The sequence below is a fragment of the Ranitomeya imitator genome, chromosome 5, assembly GCF_032444005.1.
Source record: "Ranitomeya imitator isolate aRanImi1 chromosome 5, aRanImi1.pri, whole genome shotgun sequence".
Taxonomy (NCBI): Eukaryota; Metazoa; Chordata; class Amphibia; order Anura; family Dendrobatidae; genus Ranitomeya; species Ranitomeya imitator.
In genome coordinates this window covers 17,810,598-17,831,929 of record NC_091286.1, presented here as the reverse complement: position 1 = coordinate 17,831,929, position 21,332 = coordinate 17,810,598, and the positions used below count along the sequence as shown (strand labels likewise).

General features: G+C 47.9%; 1 protein-coding gene across 4 annotated transcripts in view; it reads right to left on the bottom strand.

The window, feature by feature from the left end:
* Positions 1 to 4,525: 4,525 nt before the first annotated feature.
* The window catches only part of BABAM2 (BRISC and BRCA1 A complex member 2), a 142,078-nt gene continuing 125,271 nt past the window's right edge, over positions 4,526 to 21,332 (bottom strand). For all 4 annotated transcript variants that reach the window (XM_069768340.1, XM_069768342.1, XM_069768341.1 and 1 more), the window contains 2 exons: positions 15,926 to 16,079; positions 4,526 to 4,675 (listed from right to left, as the gene is read on the bottom strand). In XM_069768340.1, the coding sequence (XP_069624441.1) occupies positions 4,612 to 4,675; positions 15,926 to 16,079 (218 nt within the window). In that variant the 3' untranslated portion in view covers positions 4,526 to 4,611. The remainder of the gene's footprint in view (positions 4,676 to 15,925; positions 16,080 to 21,332) is intronic.

Genomic DNA, 21,332 nt, shown 5'->3' with positions numbered 1-21,332 from the left:
GGATCTTATCATGTATCTCTGTATACAGGGAGCTCCCCCTAGTGGTGGCTGAAGAAAGGATCTTATCATGTATCTCTGTATACAGGGAGCTCCCCCTAGTGGTGGCTGCAGACAGGATCTTATCATGTATCTCTGTATACAGGGAGCTCCCCCTAGTGGTGACTGCAGACAGGATCTTATCATGTATCTCTGTATACAGGGAGCTCCCCCTAGTGGTGGCTGCAGGCAGGATCTTATCATGTATCTCTGTATACAAGGAGCTCCCCCTAGTGGTGACTGCAGACAGGATCTTATCATGTATCTCTGTATATAGGGAGCTCCCCCTAGTGGTGGCTGCAGGCAGGATCTTATCATGTATCTCTGTATACAGGAAGCTCCCCCTAGTGGTGGCAGCAGGAAGTGAGCTTTTTATTATTTTTATAACTATGCATTTGTTAGAGATTTAGAGCTTTTATCAGAAATTGCAGCTTAGGTTAATAGGTTCTAAAATGTGATTAAAAATGGCAGCTGTTGCATCCTTCGTAGACTTCTATGGGACAGTTGATGTATCACTACGTGACAGAGCGCTCCGGACTTAGGAAAGCTAGGTGATCCTTGTGACAGGAGGACATAGTGAGTGTCAGCCAGCCTCCTAGTCACAGATACAACTAATAGCTAAAAGGCGTGTTGTCAGAGAGGATGATGAGGATCCAAATCTTTCCTAGGCAGCAGCTGGGGAAGATCAGAGAGAAACATTAAAGTGGATTAATTATATGAATTGTTCCAGGGTGTGAAAGCTGGTGAACATTACAGGTGGTTAATTAAAGGGACGCGCAGTCAATATGGTGTAATGACCGAGGTGTTGTCATGCAGAGAACAAGGGAGGGGCGGGTGAGCGCCGTGTACGATATGGTCATATAACATCCAGCATCTCTGTATTATTTCATCATTACCTTATATAATGTTTTCACTCCGCAGTGTAACATAAAACATGCTCCCAGGAAACCATCAACAAGCAGGGCAGGGCTGATGACTGATTTTACTGGTGTTCATTAACACAAGAAAATCCCCATAGTTTGGTAACCATTCTCTAATATGGCTGCAGAAGAACCAATGAAAACTACATGAAGGCTCTAAAGAATATTAGACAGCTGCTTGCTGATGGTTTCCGTTTTCTTACTGCACGAAAATACCTGAAACGGTAGCTGGAAATAGCAAATGTATCATCACAATCAGAAATTCCAAAGAAATTCAAGCAAATTTCAACAAGTAGTTGACATCAATAAGCAGAAACCACATCCTGGATCTGTGATCCCACCGCCAGAGAGTGAGGGGAACGAGCGGAGGGGTCACCGTCATGGCTTCTTTATCAAAAAAAGGAAAAGTCCTAAAGTACTTGTAAGACTAAGCAACTTCCCTCCCAACAAAAATCGCCTCTGTTCTCAAGAATTTTTAAATTCTTTAAAACACAGGGCTGCTGGTTGCCTAGGCTACCGACCACCTTCTGCAGTTTATCAGTGGTGGTCGGTTTCTTAGGCAAGGAGCGTAGCATTTACAGCTTGTAAATTCGGCTCTGGAGCTGTCGGGATCGCTGGATTCAGCCATCTTCAGAGTCCCTGCGCTGCTCTGAGGCCACCTGTACAGGTGGTCCGAACTGTCATTGTGCAGGAGCACGCCTCCCTCTGGAAATATTACTGGACGGTCTCAGCTCTGCTACATACGGTATACAGGTATATATAATAACAGGCTCTGTTCTCCATGAAGATTTCTGGATTATTGGTCACTACATGTTTTAGGACTTGGGTCGTTCTTCTCTATTTTGACCCTAAAGATGGAAGATCACATGTCAGCATGGGTTTATGAGAAAGCGCTCCTGTCAAACCAATCTAATCAGTTTTTATGAAGAGGTAAGCTATAGGCTGGACCACGGTGAGTCATTGGACGTGGTATATCTCGATTTTTCCAAAGCGTTTGATACCGTGCCGCACAAGAGGTTGGTACACAAAATGAGAATGCTTGGTCTGGGGGAAATTGTGTGTAAATGGGTTAGTAACTGGCTTAGTGATAAAAAGCAGAGGGTGGTTATAAATGGTATAGTCTCTAACTGGGTCGCTGTGACCAGTGGGGTACCGCAGGGGTCAGTATTGGGACCTGTTCTCTTCAACATATTCATTAATGATCTGGTAGAAGGTTTACACAGTAAAATATCGATATTTGCAGATGATACAAAACTATGTAAAGCAGTTAATACAAGAGAAGATAGTATTCTGCTACAGATGGATCTGGATAAGTTGGAAACTTGGGCTGAAAGGTGGCAGATGAGGTTTAACAATGATAAATGTAAGGTTATACACATGGGAAGAAGGAATCAATGTCACCATTACACACTGAATGGGAAACCACTGGGTAAATCTGACAGGGAGAAGGACTTGGGGATCCTAGTTAATGATAAACTTACCTGGAGCAGCCAGTGCCAGGCAGCAGCTGCCAAGGCAAACAGGATCATGGGGTGCATTAAAAGAGGTCTGGATACACATGATGAGAGCATTATACTGCCTCTGTACAAATCCCTAGTTAGACCGCACATGGAGTACTGTGTCCAGTTTTGGGCACCGGTGCTCAGGAAGGATATAATGGAACTAGAGAGAGTACAAAGGAGGGCAACAAAATTAATAAAGGGGATGGGAGAACTACAATACCCAGATAGATTAGCGAAATTAGGATTATTTAGTCTAGAAAAAAGACGACTGAGGGGCGATCTAATAACCATGTATAAGTATATAAGGGGACAATACAAATATCTCGCTGAGGATCTGTTTATACCAAGGAAGGTGACGGGCACAAGGGGGCATTCTTTGCGTCTGGAGGAGAGAAGGTTTTTCCACCAACATAGAAGAGGATTCTTTACTGTTAGGGCAGTGAGAATCTGGAATTGCTTGCCTGAGGAGGTGGTGATGGCGAACTCAGTCGAGGGGTTCAAGAGAGGCCTGGATGTCTTCCTGGAGCAGAACAATATTGTATCATACAATTATTAGGTTCTGTAGAAGGACGTAGATCTGGGGATTTATTATGATGGAATATAGGCTGAACTGGATGGACAAATGTCTTTTTTCGGCCTTACTAACTATGTTACTATGTTACTATGTGTGAACAGAAGGGACGACCGGGTGACACATTCACTGAGCACTGACACATAGGCTGTTATATACAGCGGGCGGAATAAGTATTGAACACGTCACCAATTTTCTAAGTAGATCTACTTGAAAAGGTGCTATTGACATGAAATTCTCACCAGATGTTGGTAAGAATCCATTCAATCCACTCAAGCAAAGAAATCACAGTAGATGTCAAATGATGTGTAATAAAATGAGAAAAGATACCGGGACAAAGTATTGAACACATTACTGAAATGTAACTAATAATTTGTAAAAAAGCCTTTGCTGGTGATGAAGCTCCAAAATGCCTCCTGTATGGAGAAACTAGTCGCAGGCATTGCTCAGGGGTGATTTTGTCTCACTCTTCCACACAAACACTCTTCACATCCTGAAGCTTCTTCTATGATCTTCTTCCATACATTTTCCATTGGATTCAGGTCCGGTGATCGGCTCGGCCATTCTAGAAGCTTTATTTTCTTTCTCTGAAACCAATTGAGAGTTTCCTTGGCTGTGTGTTTAGGATCATTGTCTTGCGGAAATGTCCATCCTCATTTCATCTTCATCCTCCCGGTAGATGGCAGATTTTTATGAAGAATCATCGGTACATTTGTCCATTCATCCTTCCTTCAAAGATATGACGTTTGCCAGTACCGTATGCTGAAATACAGCGCCACACCATGATGTTCCCACCTCCATACTTCACTGTAGGCATGGTGTTTTTGGGGGTGATATGCAGTGCCTTTTGGTCTCCAAACATGGTGTGTATTATGAAATCCAGAGTTCAATTTTGGTCTCATCTGATCAATTCGCCCAGTATTTCAGAGGCTTGTCTAAATGTTGAGTAAAACTGTAAACATCCTTGAACATGCTTTTGTTCTGCAATGGAGTCTTGCATGGTGAGCATGCATACAGGTCATAGAGGCTGTGCAGTGAGAGTGCATACAGGCCATAGAGGTTGAGTGCGTTACTTATAATTTTTGGTGAAACAATTGCCCCTGCTGATTCCAGGTCTTTCTGTTTCTCTCCACAGGTGTTCTTGACAGTTGGACAACTCTTCTGATAATTATTTTCACTCCTCTGTCTGACATCTAGCGAGGAGCATCTGGTCGTGGCCTGTTTATTGTGAAACGATGTTCTTTCCCCTTCCGGATTACAGCCCCAACAATGCTCACTAGAATTTTCAGTAGTTTAGAAATTCATCTGTAACCAATGCTATCAGTATGTTTTACAACAATAAGGTTGTGAAGGTCTTGAGACAGCTCACTGGTTTAACCCATGATGTGTGGCACCATGGTATATATAGCCACAAGACTGTGATGGTGAATCTGCTGGGGTCTGCGCTGGTGTACAGCATGAAGTACCCGGGGGAAAGAGGAGTGCAAGAAAACAAATAGGAGAAATTTTTATTTTATTTACAAAAAGTTCACAATTTTCTACTGACGACTCCGGGAGAGTTTGGCTTTGTCTGTCTGGTCAGTTACAGCTTCCCATTAGCGAATGCGGCTTCTTGGAACTGAGGCACAAAACTTCTGAAATAAGCCCTGAAAATAAACAAAAGGAGGGTCAGCGACCAGAAGAGAATATAGCGATACGGACGGAAGGAGCCGCCCGGGAGTCGTGGATCGGTGCAGTGACATCACATCTGGCACTGCTGAGTGATAACATAAGGGACACTACAGGGTGAGAGCTAATCAGGGTACACCACCGAGTGTCTGGCCGTGGTGCACAACCCAGGGCTCGGCCCACCCTGCAGTATCAATAGACCATTAGGGGTGATGGGTGATGACCCCTTAGACTACCTGCCATTGTGTCTCCTATCTCACAGAGTAAAAGTAGTGACCGGTATATCAGCTAAGTAAACATATAATACTGATAGACACCCGACCTAACCCAAAAAACGCAATGGCAGCCCCCTCAATGAGGACTGTCTCTAGCAGTGCTTAATAGGCCAAATCTATAATCAAAGAATCATATGACTAACGTGACTGTAACAACCAGCAGCAGTATGGAAGATATTACACAGATGTACTGAGCAGTGTAGATGTGAATCCAGCACTACAGTAAGAAAAATCACTTACTAGAAGGTAGAAGCATGGAGGACACTATAGAACAGTTCTTTGTTATGTAGATGTGAATCCAGCACTGGAGTGAAAAAAAAAAATCTTTCCTAGAAAGCGACTACATGGCGTGAGTATATTATACTGAGCAGTGAAGCTGTGAATCTAGCCTTAGGATGAATTACTAGAAAGCAGCTGCAGTATGTAGGATAATCAGCACCACGGTAAGATAAAATACTTACTAGAAGCAGTATGGATGACATTAGACAATAGTACTGAGCAGTTCCATAAACATTTCATAATATTCAGCCTATGGGCTGATGTGGCCTAGACTGGTCAATCAAGACCCAGCTAAAGACGTAGCACGCTGAGTCACCATCCTTAGTTAGTGAAAGGTTGCAAACAAAAAAAAAAGCATAAGAAATAAGAAGTGGCGTCACCTGACTACACAGTCCAGGTCCTAATCCTATTGAGCAAGCGACACCTTACAGAGAGGCCATAGTGAGAGGCGAAGAGAAAACACCCGGCAACGTGAAGACGTCCTCCACCTGCTCATCAGGGCAACTGAGTTCAGTGTCACATTAATAAGAGAATTACAGATTTGTGAGACAAGAGCATTTCTACCTTGTAATAACAGGATTAAGAGCAGTAAATGCTTCTAATCTCCAGTGCGCCTGAAATAAGGAGCCACCTCACCCGAGTGCTGCTCACATTAATGATGACGCCATCACCCTAAGTACCGATATGCCTGCATCTTGTCATAATGCATAATGAGGAGCAAAACAAAAAAATATAGTAGGTATATTCCTGTACATAGCAGGCAGTATTATAGTAGTTATATTCTCATACATAGGGGCAGTATTATAGTAGTTATATTCTTGTATATAGGAGCAGTATTATAGTAGTTATATTCTTGTACATAGGGGCAGTATTATAGTAGTTATATTCTTGTACATAGGAGCAGTATTATAGTAGTTATATTCTTGTATATAGGAGCAGTATTATAGTAGTTATATTCCTGTACATAGGGGCTGTATTATAGTAGTTATATTCTTGTACATAGGGGCAGTATTATAGTAGTTATATTGTTGTACATACGGGCAGTATTATAGTAGTTATATTCCTGTACATAGGGGCTGTATTATAGTAGTTATATTCTTGTACACAGGGGCAGTATTATAGTAGTTATATTCTTGTACACAGGGGCAGTATTATAGTAGTTATATTCTTGTACATAGGAGCAGTATTATAGTAGTTATATTCTTGTACATAGGGGGCAGTATTATAGTAGTTATATTCTTGTACATAGGAGCAGTATTATAGTAGTTATATTCTTGTACATAGGGGCAGTATTATAGTAGTTATATTGTTGTACATACGGGCAGTATTATAGTAGTTATATTCCTGTACATAGGGGCTGTATTATAGTAGTTATATTCTTGTACATAGGGGCAGTATTATAGTAGTTATATTCTTTTACATAGGGGCAGTATTATAGTAGTTATATTCTTGTACATAGGGGACAGTATTATAGTAGTTATATTCTTGTATATAGGGGCAGTATTATAGTAGTTATATTCTTGTACATAGGAGCAGTATTATAGTAGTTATATTCTTTTACATAGGGGCAGTATTATAGTAGTTATATTCTTGTACATAGGGGACAGTATTATAGTAGTTATATTCTTGTATATAGGGGCAGTATTATAGTAGTTATATTCTTGTACATAGGAGCAGTATTATAGTAGTTATATTCTTGTACATAGGAGCAATATTATAGTAGTTATATTCTTGTACATAGGAGCAGTATTTGTTGTGAATTCTGCTTTTGGGCTCCCTCCGGTGGTTGTAGGTGGTAATGCAGTTGTCCCTGGGCTGCAGTCCTGGACAGGTGTATCTGCTGATTGCAATTCTGACTGGGGTATTTAGGTTTGCAGGACTCATTGGTACTTGCCAGTTGTCAATGTTTCTTGGGAAGTGTTGGATCTCTGTCTGGCTTCTCCTGCTTAGCTGCCAATTCAGCAAAGATAAGTGTCTGTTTCTTTTTCTATGGCACACAAGCTGTGTGCTTGTTTTTTGATTGTATTCCTGCTCTGAGTGTAGGATTCTCTGGAGTTGCAAATATACGTTCCACGTCTTTAGTTAGATGGAGGAATTTTTGTATAATCTGCTGTGGATATTTTTGGAAGGGTTTTAATACTGACCGCACAGAACTCTGTCCTATCCTTTCCTATTTTAGCTAGTGTGGCCTCTCTTGCTAAATCCTGTTTTCTGCCTGTGTTTGTCTTTCCTCTCCTACTCACAGCCAATATTTGTGGGGGACTGCCTATCCTTTGGGGTTCTGCTCTGAGGCAAGGTAGTATTCCTACTTCCATCTATAGGGGTATTTAGTCCTCCGGCTGTGACGAGGTGTCTAGGGTTTGTTAGGTACACCCCACGGCTACTTCTAGTTGCGGTGTTAAGATCAGGATTTGCGGTCAGTATAGTTACCACTAGGGTTGAGCGAAACGGGTCGGCCACTTTCAGAAGTCGCCGACTTTTGGCAAAGTCGGGTTTCATGAAACCCGACCCGACCCCTGTGTGGGGTCGGCCATGAAGTCGGCAATCTTCTGAATCTGGAATCGGAATTCCGATACCGATTCCCGATATGTTTAAGATATCGGGAATTGGTATCGGAATTCAGATTTAAGTGTAAAATAAAGAATAAAAATAAAAAATATCGTTATACTTACCCTCTGACGCGTCCTGGCACTCACCGGGAACCTTCCTTCATTCGAATCAGCGCTTTCAGGACCTTGCGGTGACGTCGCGGCTTGTGATTGGCCGCGCGACCGCCCATGTGACCGCCGCGCGACCAATCAGAAGCCGTGACGTCACCGCAAGGTCCTGAAAGCGCTGATTCGAAGGAAGGAAGGTTCCCGGTTAGTACCAGGACGCGTCAGAGGGTAAGTATAGCGATATTTTTTATTTTTATTCTTTATTTTACACTTAAATATGGATCGCAGGGCCTGAAGGAGAGTTTCCGCTCCTTCAGACCCTGGGAACCATTGGAAACCCAATGCACTGGATTGGGTTTCGAGTTTCGGCCGACCCCGACTTTTTTATAGGATCGGCCGATTTCACTCGACCCGACTTTTGAAAAAGTCGGGTTTCGTGAAACCCGACCCGATCCTATAAAACTAAAGGTCGCTCAACCCTAGTTACCACTTACTCCAGTGAAAGTTTTCATGCTGCTCCAAGGTCACCGGATCATAAAAAGAATTATAGTATTTATATTCTTGTACATAGGAGCAGTATTATAGTAGCTATATTCTTGTACATAGGAGCAGTATTATAGTAGATATATTCTTGTACATAGGGGGCAATATTATAGTAGTTATATTCTTGTATATAGGAGGCAGTATTATAGTAGTTATATTCTTGTACATAGAAGCAGTATTATAGTAGTTTTATTCTTGTACATAGGAGCAGTATTATAGTAGTTATATTCTTGTACATAGGGGGCAGTATTATAGTAGTTATATTCTTGTACATAGGAGCAGTATTATAGTAGCTATATTCTTGTACATAGGAGCAGTATTATAGTAGATATATTCTTGTACATAGGGGGCAGTATTATAGTAGTTATATTCTTGTATATAGGAGGCAGTATTATAGTAGTTATATTCTTGTACATAGGGGGCAGTATTATAGTAGTTATATTCTTGTACATAAGAGCAGTATTATAGTAGTTATATTTTTGTACATAGGGGCAGTATTATAGTAGTTACATTCTTGTACATAGGGGCAGTATTATAGTAGTTATATTCTTGTACATAGGAGCAGTATTATAGTAGATATATTCTTGTACATAGGGGGCAGTATTATAGTAGTTATATTCTTGTACATAGGGGCAGTATTATAGTAGTTATATTCTTGTACATAGGAGCAGTATTATAGCAGTTATATTCTTGTACATAGGAGCAGTATTATAGCAGTTATATTCTTGTACATAGGGGCAGTATTATAGTAGTTATATTCTTGTACATAGGAGCAGTATTATAGTAGTTATATTCTTGTACATAGGGGCAGTATTATAGTAGATATATTCTTGTACATAGGGGGCAGTATTATAGTAGTTATATTCTTGTACATAGGGGGCAGTATTATGGTAGTTATATTCTTGTACATAGGAGCAGTATTATAGTAGTTATATTTTTGTACATAGGGGCAGTATTATAGTAGTTACATTCTTGTACATAGGAGCAGTATTATAGTAGTTATATTCTTGTATATAGGGGCAGTATTATAGTAGATATATTCTTGTACATAGGGGGCAGTATTATAGTAGTTATATTCTTGTACATAGGGGGCTGTATTATAGTAGTTACATTCTTGTACATAGGAGCAGTATTATAGTAGTTACATTCTTGTACATAGGAGCAGTATTATAGTAGTTATATTCTTGTATATAGGGGCAGTATTATAGTAGATATATTCTTGTACATAGGAGCAGTATTATAGTAGATATATTCTTGTACATAGGGGGCAGTATTATAGTAGTTATATTCTTGTACATAGGAAGCAGTATTATAGTAGTTATATTCTTGTACATAGGGGCAGTATTATAGTAGTTATATTCTTGTACATAGGAGCAGTATTATAGCAGTTATATTCTTGTACATAGGGGCAGTATTATAGTAGTTATATTCTTGTACATAGGAGCAGTATTATAGTAGTTATATTCTTGTACATAGGAGCAGTATTATAGTAGTTATATTCTTGTACATAGGGGCAGTATTATAGTAGATATATTCTTGTACATAGGGGCAGTATTATAGTAGTTGCAGTGGGTACGGAAAGTATTCAGACCCCTTTAAATTTTTCACTCTTTCATTGCAGCCATTTGGTAAATTCAATAAAGTTCATTTTCCCCTCAGTAATGTGCACTCTGCACCCCATCTTGATTGAAAAAAACAGAAAAGTAGACATTTTTGCAAATTTATTAAAAAAGAATAACTGAAATCTCCCATGGTCATAAGTCTTCAGACCCTTTGCTCGGTATTGAGTAGAAGCACCTTTTGAGCTCGTACAGCCAGGAGTCTTCTTGGGAATGATGCCACAAGTTTTTCATCCCTGGATTTGGGGATTCTCGGCCATTCTTCCTGCAGATCCTTTCCAGTTCCGTCAGGTTGGATGGTGAACGTTGGTGGACGGCCATTTTCAGGTCTCTCCAGAGATGCTCCATTGGGTTTAGATCAGGGCTCTGGCTGGGCCGGTCAGGAATGGTCACAGAATTGTTCTGAAGCCGCTCCTTTGTTATTGTGCTTAGGATCATTGTCTTGTTGGAAGGTGAACCTTCGGCCAAGTCTGAGGTCCAGAGCACTCTGGAAGAGGTTTTCATCCAGGATATCTCTGTACTTGGCCGCATTCATGGTTCCTTCAATGGCAACCAGGCTGGAGGTTATACACTGGGGGCAATGGGGCGGACATTATACATCTGAGGTGAGGGGCTGGAGGTTATACACTGGGGGCAATGGGGCAGACATTATACTCCTGAGGTGAGGGGCTGGAGGTTATACACTAGGGGCAATGAGGCAGACATTATACACCTGAGGTGAGGGGCTGGAGGTTATACACTGGGGACAATGGGGCGGACATTATACACCTGAGGTGAGGGGCTGGAGGTTATACACTGGGGACAATGGGGCGGACATTATACATCTGAGGTGAGGGGCTGGAGGTCGTGGTACTCTCTCTCGTCTTCTGGCGCACACTACCTCGTCCGTCTTTATTAGGAGCGTGCCGTCCCGGGTGTAGTGGAGTTATGGCGCCGGCTCCACTACGGTCGGATCGGATGATCACACACTTGTGATTTGTTAGATTATAGGTTCGCTGTGTAATGTGACCTAGATACATAACGAGCAGAATGTTTACGAGGTTTATACATAGGACCGGCCGCGTCACCGAGCAATGTCCAACACTAAGAACACGCAAACAAGTGACATAATGCCCTGTCCTCCAGAGCTGCAGTCACTATTCTGCTGTTACATCACATCTTATCCTCCAGTCACCTCCAAAGCTGTGGTTACTATTCTGCTGTTAAATCACGACTTATCCTCCAGAGCTGCGGTCATTGTTCTGCTGTTACATCACATCTTATCCTCCAGTCACATCCAGAGCTGCGGTCATTATTCTGCTGTTACATCACGTCTTACCCTCCAGTCACCTCCAGAGCTGCGGTCAGTTATCCCCAGTTAACCACACATATCACCTGTCCGCTGTGTAGCTGATGAATGTCTGATTACTGGGACTCCCGCTGAGCACATGAATGGGGGTCCTGTGTCCCATGTGTGATCCCGTGTGACCACTGCACTATTCATTTAATGGAGACTCCCTTTAAGTTTTCCAACCTTTATTGACCAGGACAAGCACAGACAACCTGTGACCAGTCCGGTATGTAAGATGGGTGATGTCTGCGGACCCCTCCGAGCTCCCGGGACGGACCCCGAGCCGAGTCTGAGGGTTAGCTCACACACATAACCCAGCTGTGGAGAACACGGCATCCACGGTGGGCCGGGGCGAACCCTCCTGTCACGCCGCCAAGAACAGGTTGTTTTGGGTGTTCACTATAATCACAAACAAGTTTCCCAGGTCTCGGGACAAGTCAGAGCAAGAAGGGGAAGAAAACAGAAGAGGCAGCGATCCCAAACCTGTGCCTCCCTGGAGAAACTACAACTCCCAGCATGCACGGCCACACCACGGCTCTAGGGGCACATACTGTGCGATTTTAGATTAACCCCTTCCTGCCATGGCCAATGTTACGTTCCCGCTGTGCGGGGGCTGCGGTTTCTCATTGACCCCATGTTGGGACGTACTCGCCGCTTCGATCCTGTGTGCTGCATTCTTCGGGAAGGTGCGGCAATCCAAGATCAGTCATTTGTCGCGCTGATGTATTGTTATTCCACGGATGAAACAGACGGAATTACATTGTGATCGATCGGACACTTCTGGATTGTTAGTACTGGGATAAAGAGGAAGCGTCTATAACTTTTGTTGTTTGTTTTTTTTTTAGTTTTCTTAAAACTTTTGTCTTTAGATTCCTATGTTTTTGGATTTAGTCGCCCTAGGGGTCTTGCGCCTGCGATCCTCTGATCACTTGCGTTACTTCCGCGACAATCAGGGTCTATTATCCGGGAGCCGTCCCATCCAATTCCACGTTCCGACAGCGGCATGTGTGATGGATCTTTCCCCCGATCCTCCATACTGCAGCGGTCAGCGCAGAGGTCACTGCGCTGCAGACAGTCCGTCCTCCGCGTCTTCAGGCTCCTACACACTGACAGAAAGCAGAGGTGTTGCCGGCTGTGCGAACAGCCATTTGCTTGGGACCAAACTGCTAATTTTTTAAACAGCAAAAAAAACAAACAAAAAAAAAACAACAAAGCAACAAAAATAGAATGTTTGGGGCTCCTGGGCAGGGCTTTGTTGTTGGGGCGCGGGGGCGGCGCACAGCCCGTATTAGTGTCATGTAAAGTGCAGGATTACGGGTGAAGGCTATCAGTGATACAATGGAGACGGTATAATTACGGCTTAATCCTCTTCTCCTCCTGGAGCTTTATGGAAGTGAAATCCGCTTGTAGAATAGCGCTGTCAGAGCGCGGCGTAATTAGACGCTTCGCAGGCACGAGACGCGACTTGTAGGGGACTTGTGCAGCTTCACATCTGCAGGGGAAGAAGCCCCCGGACAGCGGCATTAGCCCCTACACTGCAGTGTAGGGTCAGGCCGTAGCCCCCCGGCGCTCTACAGTGCCGTGTGATGTCGGAGGCCGTCTGCCCTCATTAACCCTCGCGCTGTGGCATCTGTCAGCAAATTATCCCGTAGGCCCGGGCACGGTGCATGCAGTCTGCTGGCAGAGGGACCTGGTACATGAAATTACACACAGATGCTTCCTCGCACGAGGGGCGCCTCCGTCACTATGAAGAGCAATTACGCTTAGTATGTTAAAAAAAAAAACAAAAAAACATAAAGGGGCAAATCAGTTCCCGAGGGGGATGGTGGAGCTCACGGCTCAGCTATGTCCTGCGGTGTGTCAGAAGCCCCCCGTCGGGGGACGCACACTTATATCAGGGCAGTGACCCCCAAGGATAAGCGACCAATGGTGTCCTAAGACATTCCATCCTAGAAAAGCTGGGTGACAGCCACTGCTTCACAACCGTGCAGCCACTGACCGGCGGTGAGTGAGCAGAGCTGTGTCTGTGCTGAAGCCGCACTTAGATCGTGCTCCCATGTGTGAAAATGCTACGATTTACACATTAACGACAGGTCTAAGGGACTGTCCAAAGCAGAGATCCCTTTAACAAGCGGAGATCCCTTTAACAAGCGGAGATCCCTTTAACAAGCGGAGATCCCTTTAACAAGCAGATTTGCAATTAGGAGTATGCAAATCTCAGGTTCTGCATCCCATGGAGGGGACAAGTGAGCAGAATATATAACAACTATATGGAGGCCCAATTCTAACGCATCGGGTATTCTAGAATATGTATGTACATAGCAGCCACATAGTATATAGCACAGGCCACATAGTATATAGGAGTACTACGTGGCCTGTGGTATATACCATGTGGCTGCTATATACATACATACATATTGTAGAATACCTGATGCGTTAATATAGGCCACGCAGTAAATAACACAGCCCACGTAGTATATAACACAGCCCACGCAGTATATAGCACAGCCCACGCAGTATGTAGCACAGCCCACGCAGTATGTAGCACAGCCCACGCAGTATATAGCAGCCTCGCAGTAAATAACACAGCCCACGTAGTATATAACACAGGCCACGCAGTATATAGCAGCCATGCAGTATATAGCAGCCACGTAGTATGCAACACTGGCCACGTAATATACAGCACAGCCCACATATTATCTAACAGTGGCCACGTAGTATATAGCACGCAGTATATAACACTGCCCAAGTAGTATATAGCAGCCATGTAATATATAACGCAACCCACGCAGTATAGAACACAGCCCACGTAGTATATAACACTGCCTATGTAGTATATAGCAGCCATGCGGTATATCACACAGCCCACGTAGTATATAGCAGTGTGGGCACCATATCCCTGTTAAAAAAATAATTAAAATAAAAAATAAGTTATATACTCACCCGGCGGGATCCAGCGAACCTCTGGCGATGCGCGCGGTTGCCGCCATCTTGCGTTCCCAGGGTGCATTGCGAAATTACCCAGATCACCTAGCGGTCTCGTGAGACCGCTAAGTCTTCTGGGTAATTTCGCAATGCATCTCTGGGACCTGAAGCTGGCGGCAGGCGCGAGCGCATCGTCACTACTGAAGGTGAGAATAGCAGGTTTTTTGTTTTTTTATTATTTTTAACATTAGATATTTTTACTATTGATGCTGCATAGGCAGCATCAATAGTAAAAACTTGGTCACACAGGGTTAATAGCAGCGGTAACGGAGTGAGTTACCCGCGGCATAACGCGGTCCGTTACCGCCGGCATTAACCCTGTGTGAGCGGTGACTGGAGGGGAGCATGGAGCGGGCGCCGGGCACTGACTGCGGGGAGTATGGAGCGGGTGCCGGGCACTGACTACGGGGAGTATGGAGCGGGCGCCGGGCACTGACTACGGGGAGTATGGAGCGGGCGCCGGGCACTGACTACGGGGAGTATGGAGCGGGCGCCGGGCACTGACTGCGGGGAGTATGGAGCGGGCGCCGGGCACTGACTGCGGGGAGTATGGAGCGGGCGCCGGGCACTGACTGCGGGGAGTATGGAGCGGGCGCCGGGCACTGACTACGGGGAGTATGGAGCGGGCGCCGGGCACTGACTACGGGGAGTATGGAGCGGGCGCCGGGCACTGACTGCGGGGAGTATGGAGCGGGCGCCGGGCACTGACTGCGGGGAGTATGGAGCGGGCGCCGGGCACTGACTGCGGGGAGTATGGAGCGGGCGCCGGGCACTGACTGCGGGGAGTATGGAGCGGGCGCCGGGCACTGACTGCGGGGAGTATGGAGCGGGCGCCGGGCACTGACTGCGGGGAGTATGGAGCGGGCGCCGGGCACTGACTGCTGGGAGTATGGAGCGGGTGCCGGGCACTGAGCGGGGAGTATGGAGCGGGCGCCGGGCACTGACTGCGGGGAGTATGGAGCGGGTGTCGGGCACTGAGCGGGGAGTATGGAGCGGGCGCCGGGCACTGACTGCGGGGAGTATGGAGCGGGTGCCAGGCACTGACTGCGGGGAGTAGGGAGGGACTAATCGGACTATGGCCGTCGCTGATTGGTCGTGGCAGCCATGACAGGCAGCTGGCGAGACCAATCAGCGACTTGGATTTCCATCACAGACAGAGGCCGCGACCAATGAATATCCTGGACAGACAGACAGACGGAAGTGACCCTTAGACAATTATATAGTAGATGGGACAGAAGAGGACGACTTTCATACCAAGAATTAAAGGCTTTGTCTAGCACCGTGACATTCCTTAGTTTAGGTCATCAATATCAGACGGTTGGGGGTCCGACGCCTGGTTATTACTAGGCCCCGCGGCTGCCGGATGGACGCACTCAGCTCTGCCACCCTTCACTTTAAGGGAAGCCGAGCTGCAGTACCAAGAACGGCCACTAGACAGAGCAGGGAGCTCATTGGGTATTGATGACCTTTTTTTTAATGGGCGCACTCCTGGACAATCCCTTTAACGCAAACAATAAACATTAAAGGGGCGGTTTCTTACTTTGCTCTCTTTGCCATCTCGTTGCCATCCCAGCGGGGGCTGTACGGATAGTTCTTCTGGGCCTGGGAATAGAGCTGCCCGCTGTTGGTGAAGTGGTAGACGGACTGAAACGTCAGCATGGGCTGATCCCGGGGGAAGAACAGAGGAAGGTCAACTGCAAAGACACGGAAGATGTGAGGACGCGCGACGCATCTCCAGCAATGGCAAAAAGCAATAGAAACGGCCCTTACTGCACAGATTATCAGGAAGCCTGCCCCCTACTGGATAACATCACAACCGTCCCTTTATATCCCGCAGGCGCCTCCCTGGGTGCGAGCGGTTAATTCACCGCTGTGGTAGACGCTGCTGGGAGAGGGGGGAGAGAGCTGCAGCTTTCACTGCCCGGACACAGAACACAACCCTGACACTCCGCATCCAGTCATTCTGCACCTGTCCGCTGCTCCAATCACACCCAAAGCTGCAAGAGAAGTTACTCCCTGAAAAGCATTAACATGAGCCCGACAGACGCAATCCTAAAAGATTAGCTAAAAACCATACGGGTGCGGCCCCTACAACGGGTGCGGCCCCTACAGACACGGCAGTGAAGTCCTGAGCCCCACCAGGACTCGGATCAGCTTTGGCTGTGACTGGAGATATTCCAGCAATCCCATGGAGGGTACTTTTCCATCATGTTGTTACCTGCGGCCCCCGCAGCATACAGGGTGACCCTCGGCGCCAGGGACGCAGCGTCCTCCTTCCGACCTTCACGGACGCGTTTCTATTACCTGAAATCCGTGCGGCTAATTAACGACTGATGATTACTGCCATCTTCTCCTGAAGCAGAACGTCTCACACCAGGGACAAGATGTCACCCACGTTACACCCCGCAGGCCGGATGTGGCCCTGCTGACAATGGCCTCCTCAATTCCTCTCCCAGCAGGGGATGTCAAGTGACTGCTGCAGTCAATCAGCGGTCGTGGATTGGCTGCAGCGGTCAAGTTTTTTCTGAGCCAGAACTACGGCCAGGGGGAGAAGATGGAGCTCTGTACCCGGCTATTTCCATCAGTGTCACAGACTTCATTCACTGCACTCTTGACCACTGCTCCAGTTATACTCACTGAGCCACGGTCCTGTAGCTGCGGGAACAGAGGACCAGCGATCGCGGGGGTCCCACCCATCCACCACTTATCCCCCATCCTAATCTTATGCCTGAATAGTCTCCTTTGAGCCTAAATTCAGCCCTGAAAGCCGGAGAGAGAATTAAACTAACACTCCAGAGCGACGGAGAGAACGTTTATTAACCCCTCAAATTATTCCAATATGGCTGCAGCAATTCTCCAAAAACAAGAATCGCCAAACTCCTGCATAGTCCAGAGGACTGATCTCCAGACATCAGAGACATCCAGCGATAAAGTGAACCTGTCATTACCTGAAGCTTCGCTCAAATGTTCAGTAAATGAAGACACAGAAAAAAGTGAGGAGGGGGATGGAGCTGCAGTTTCTCTGCCTGTGACAGTGGAGGGGGATGAAGCTGCAGTGTTTCTACCTGGGACAGTAGAGGGGGATGCGGCTGCAGTCTCTGTGCCTGTGACAGTAGAGGGGGATGCGGCTGCAGTTTCTCTGCCTGTGACAGTGGAGGGGGATGCAGCTGCACTCTCTGTGCCTGTGACAGTGGAGGGGGATGCGGCTGCAGTTTCTCTGCCTGTGACAGTGGAGGGGGATGCAGCTGCAGTCTGTCTCTGCCTGTGACAGTGGAGGGGGATGCAGCTGCAGTTTCTCTGCCTGTGACAGTGGAGGGGGATGCGGCTGCAGTTTCTCTGCCTGTGACAGTGGAGGGGGATGCAGCTGCACTCTCTGTGCCTGTGACAGTGGGGTGGATGCAGCTGCAGTCCCTGTGCCTCTGACAGTTGAGGGGGATGGAGCTGCAGTTTCTCTGCCTGTGACACTGGAGGGGGATGGAGCTGCAGTCTCTGTGACTCTGACAGTGGAGGGGGATGCAGCTGCAGTCTGTGCCTGTGACAGTGGAGGGGGATGGAGCTGCAGTTTCTCTCCTGTGACAGTGGAGGGGGATGTGGCTGCAGTGTTTCTGCCTGTAACAGTGGAGGGGGATGCAGCTGCAGTTTCTCTGCCTGTGACAGTGGAGGAGGATGGAGCTGCAGTCTCTGTGCTTGTGACAGTGGAGGGGGATGCAGCTGCAGTCTCTGTGCCTCTGACAGTGGAGGGGATGCAGCTGCAGTCTGTGCCTGTGACAATGGAGGGGGATGGAGCTGCAGTTTCTCTGCTGTGACAGTGGAGGGGGATGCGGCTGCAGTCTCTGCCTGTGATAGTGGAGGGGGATGCAGCTGCAGTCTCTGTGCCTGTGACAGTGGAGGGGGATGGAGCTGTAGTTTCTCTGCCTGTGACTGTGGAGGGGGATGCGGCTTCACGGTCTCTCTGTGACAGTGGAGGGGGGATGGAGCTGCAGTTTCTCTGCCTGTGACAGTGGAGGAGGATGGAGCTGCAGTCTCTGTGCCTGTGACAGTGGAGGGGGATGCAGCCGCAGTTTCTCTGCCTATGACAGTGGAGGGGGATGCAGCTGCACTCTCTGTGCTTGTGACAGTGGGGTGGATGCAGCTGCACTCTCTGTGCCTCTGACAGTTGAGGGGGATGGAGCTGCAGTTTCTCTGCCTGTGACAGTGGAGGGGGATGCAGCTGCAGTTTCTCTGCCTGTGACAATGGAGGGGGATGCAGCTGCAGTCTCTGTGCCTGTGACAGTGGAAGGGGATGCAGCTGCACTCTCTGTGCTTGTGACAGTGGAGGGGGATGGAGCTGCAGTCTCTGTGCCTGTGACAGTGGAGAGGGATGCAGCTGCAGTCTCTGTGCCTGTGACAGTGGAGGGGGATGGAGCTGCAGTTTCTCTGCTGTGACAGTGGAGGGGGATGCAGCTGCAGTTTCTCTGCCTGTGACAGTAGAGGGGGGATGCGGCTGCAGGGTCTCTGCCTGTGACAGTAGAGGGGGGATGCAGCTGCAGTTTCTCTGCTGTGACAGTGGAGGGGGATGCAGCTGCAGTTTCTCTGCTGTGACAGTGGAGGGGGATGCAGCTGCAGTCTCTGTGCCTGTGACAGTGGAGGGGGATGCAGCTGCAGGGTGTCTGCCTGTGACAGTAGAGGGGGGATGCAGCTGCAGGGTCTCTGCCTGTGACAGTGGGGTGGATGCAGCTGCAGTCCCTGTGCCTCTGACAGTTGAGGGGGATGGAGCTGCAGTTTCTCTGCCTGTGACAGTGGAGGGGGATGTGGCTGCAGTGTTTCTGCCTGTGACAGTGGAGGGGGATGCAGCTGCAGTTTCTCTGCCTGTGACAGTGGAGGGGGATGCAGCTGCAGTTTCTCTGCCTGTGACAATGGAGGGGGATGCAGCTGCACTCTCTGTGCCTCTGACAGTTGAGGGGGATGGAGCTGCAGTTTCTCTGCCTGTGACAGTGGAGGGGGATGTGGCTGCAGTGTTTCTGCCTGTGACAGTGGAGGGGGATGCAGCTGCAGTTTCTCTGCCTGTGACAGTGGAGGGGGATGCAGCTGCACTCTCTGTGCCTGTGACAGTGGAGGGGGATGCAGCTGCACTCTCTGTGCTTGTGACAGTGGAGGGGGATGGAGCTGCAGTCTGTGCCTGTGACAGTGGAGGGGGATGGAGCTGCAGTTTCTCTGCTGTGACAGTGGAGGGGGATGCAGCTGCAGTTTCTCTGCCTGTGACAGTAGAGGGGGGATGCAGCTGCAGTCTCTGTGCCTGTGACAGTGGAGGGGGATGCAGCTGCAGGGTGTCTGCCTGTGACAGTAGAGGGGGGATGCAGCTGCAGGGTCTCTGCCTGTGACAGTGGAGGGGGATGCAGCTGCAGGGTCTCTCTGTGACAGTGGATGTTCAGGGGCAGTAACTTATCTCACATAGGGCTGGTTGGTGTTAGTTTATTGAAGGACACAAGTCATCTGTTATAAAAATCTCTTTTCTTAGTTTAGTTTGGATTTTTCTATTAAATTAATCAATTAAACAGGGAGGCAAATACTTTTCCACAACACGGCAGATAAATAACCGTTTACCTGTCTCGAGAGATAAACTCAGATTCTGCAGATTGCCTAAATGATCGCCTACTGGTTCAATGGGCGAGCCGTCCTCGATGCCTACAGCACCGCATATCACACTGTGAACCCCGAACTATCAGCATACGCACGAAGGTTGGAGCATGCGCACCTCACACGGTCCTGGGGACCACGCGGCTCTGCGCCGTTCACATGAGGAGGAGGTGACAGCTCGATGTGGATGGAGTAGGGAAGATCACCCTCATCATCTGGAGGGATAAGGGGGGGGGGGGGGTTACCTAAAGTTGTGTTGGTAACTTAGGGGCGTTCTGGCTCCACCACAAAACTGCCGGAATTGCCCACTTGTGGCCGGGGTTTATGTTTGGGCTCGGGACGCCACAAATTCCCCACGATTGTGTCTGAGAAATTGGCGCATGTGGTTTAGTGCGGGGACACCCGGCGGCACGCTCCCCAGCCATGTGTGTCCTTTACTTAGGACTTGCTGCAGATTTTCGGTGCGGATTTTACACTTTGCGGATTTTGCTGCAGACTGGGAGCCGGCAGGACCCCTGCAGTCAGTCATCTGCGGAGGCAGGACACAGAGCAGCACTGTCAGTCACAGCAGCACGGAGCGAGTTACTATCAGCCTGGAATTCAGGCAGGAAGTCACCCTGAATCACCCGCGGGCACATGCCATGCAGCACATTCTATACCGAGCTGTTTACAATGAGCAGCGGCGGCCGGGGTGTTTCCAGGTCACTGCGGGGAAGGCTGTGCGCCTCACTGTGCACCATGTCGGGGTTACCAGAGGACAGGACAGGGGAGGGAGACGCTGGGGGCGACACAGGGAGAGTCATTCCTGCAGGAGCTTTATCTGCTTCATTCTTCTAGAGAACAAGCATCAGACTGCAGCCAATCACAAGGAATGTCTGACCACAGGGGGAGCCGGGGCGAGGACAGGGGCATGTGAGGGGTGAGAGAGCAGAGCAAGATGGGTGCCGGACGTGAACCAACCAGTACTGGGGAGGGTATAACAGGGGAGACAGCTGTGACTACTGGGGAGGGTATCACAGGCGAGACAGCTGTGACTACTGGGGAGGGTAGGACAGGGGACACTGCTGTGACTACTGGGGAGGGTAGTACAGGGGTCACTGCTGTGACTACTGAGGAGGGTAGGACAGGGGACACTGCTGTGACTACTGGGGAGGGTATGACAGGGGTCACTGCAGTGACTACTGGGGAGGGTTTGACAGCGGACACTGCTGTGACTACTGGGGAGGGTAGTACAGGGGTCACTGCTGTGACTACTGAGGAGGGTAGGACAGGGGACACTGCTGTGACTACTGGGGAGGGTAGGACAGGGAACACTGCTGTGACTACTGGGG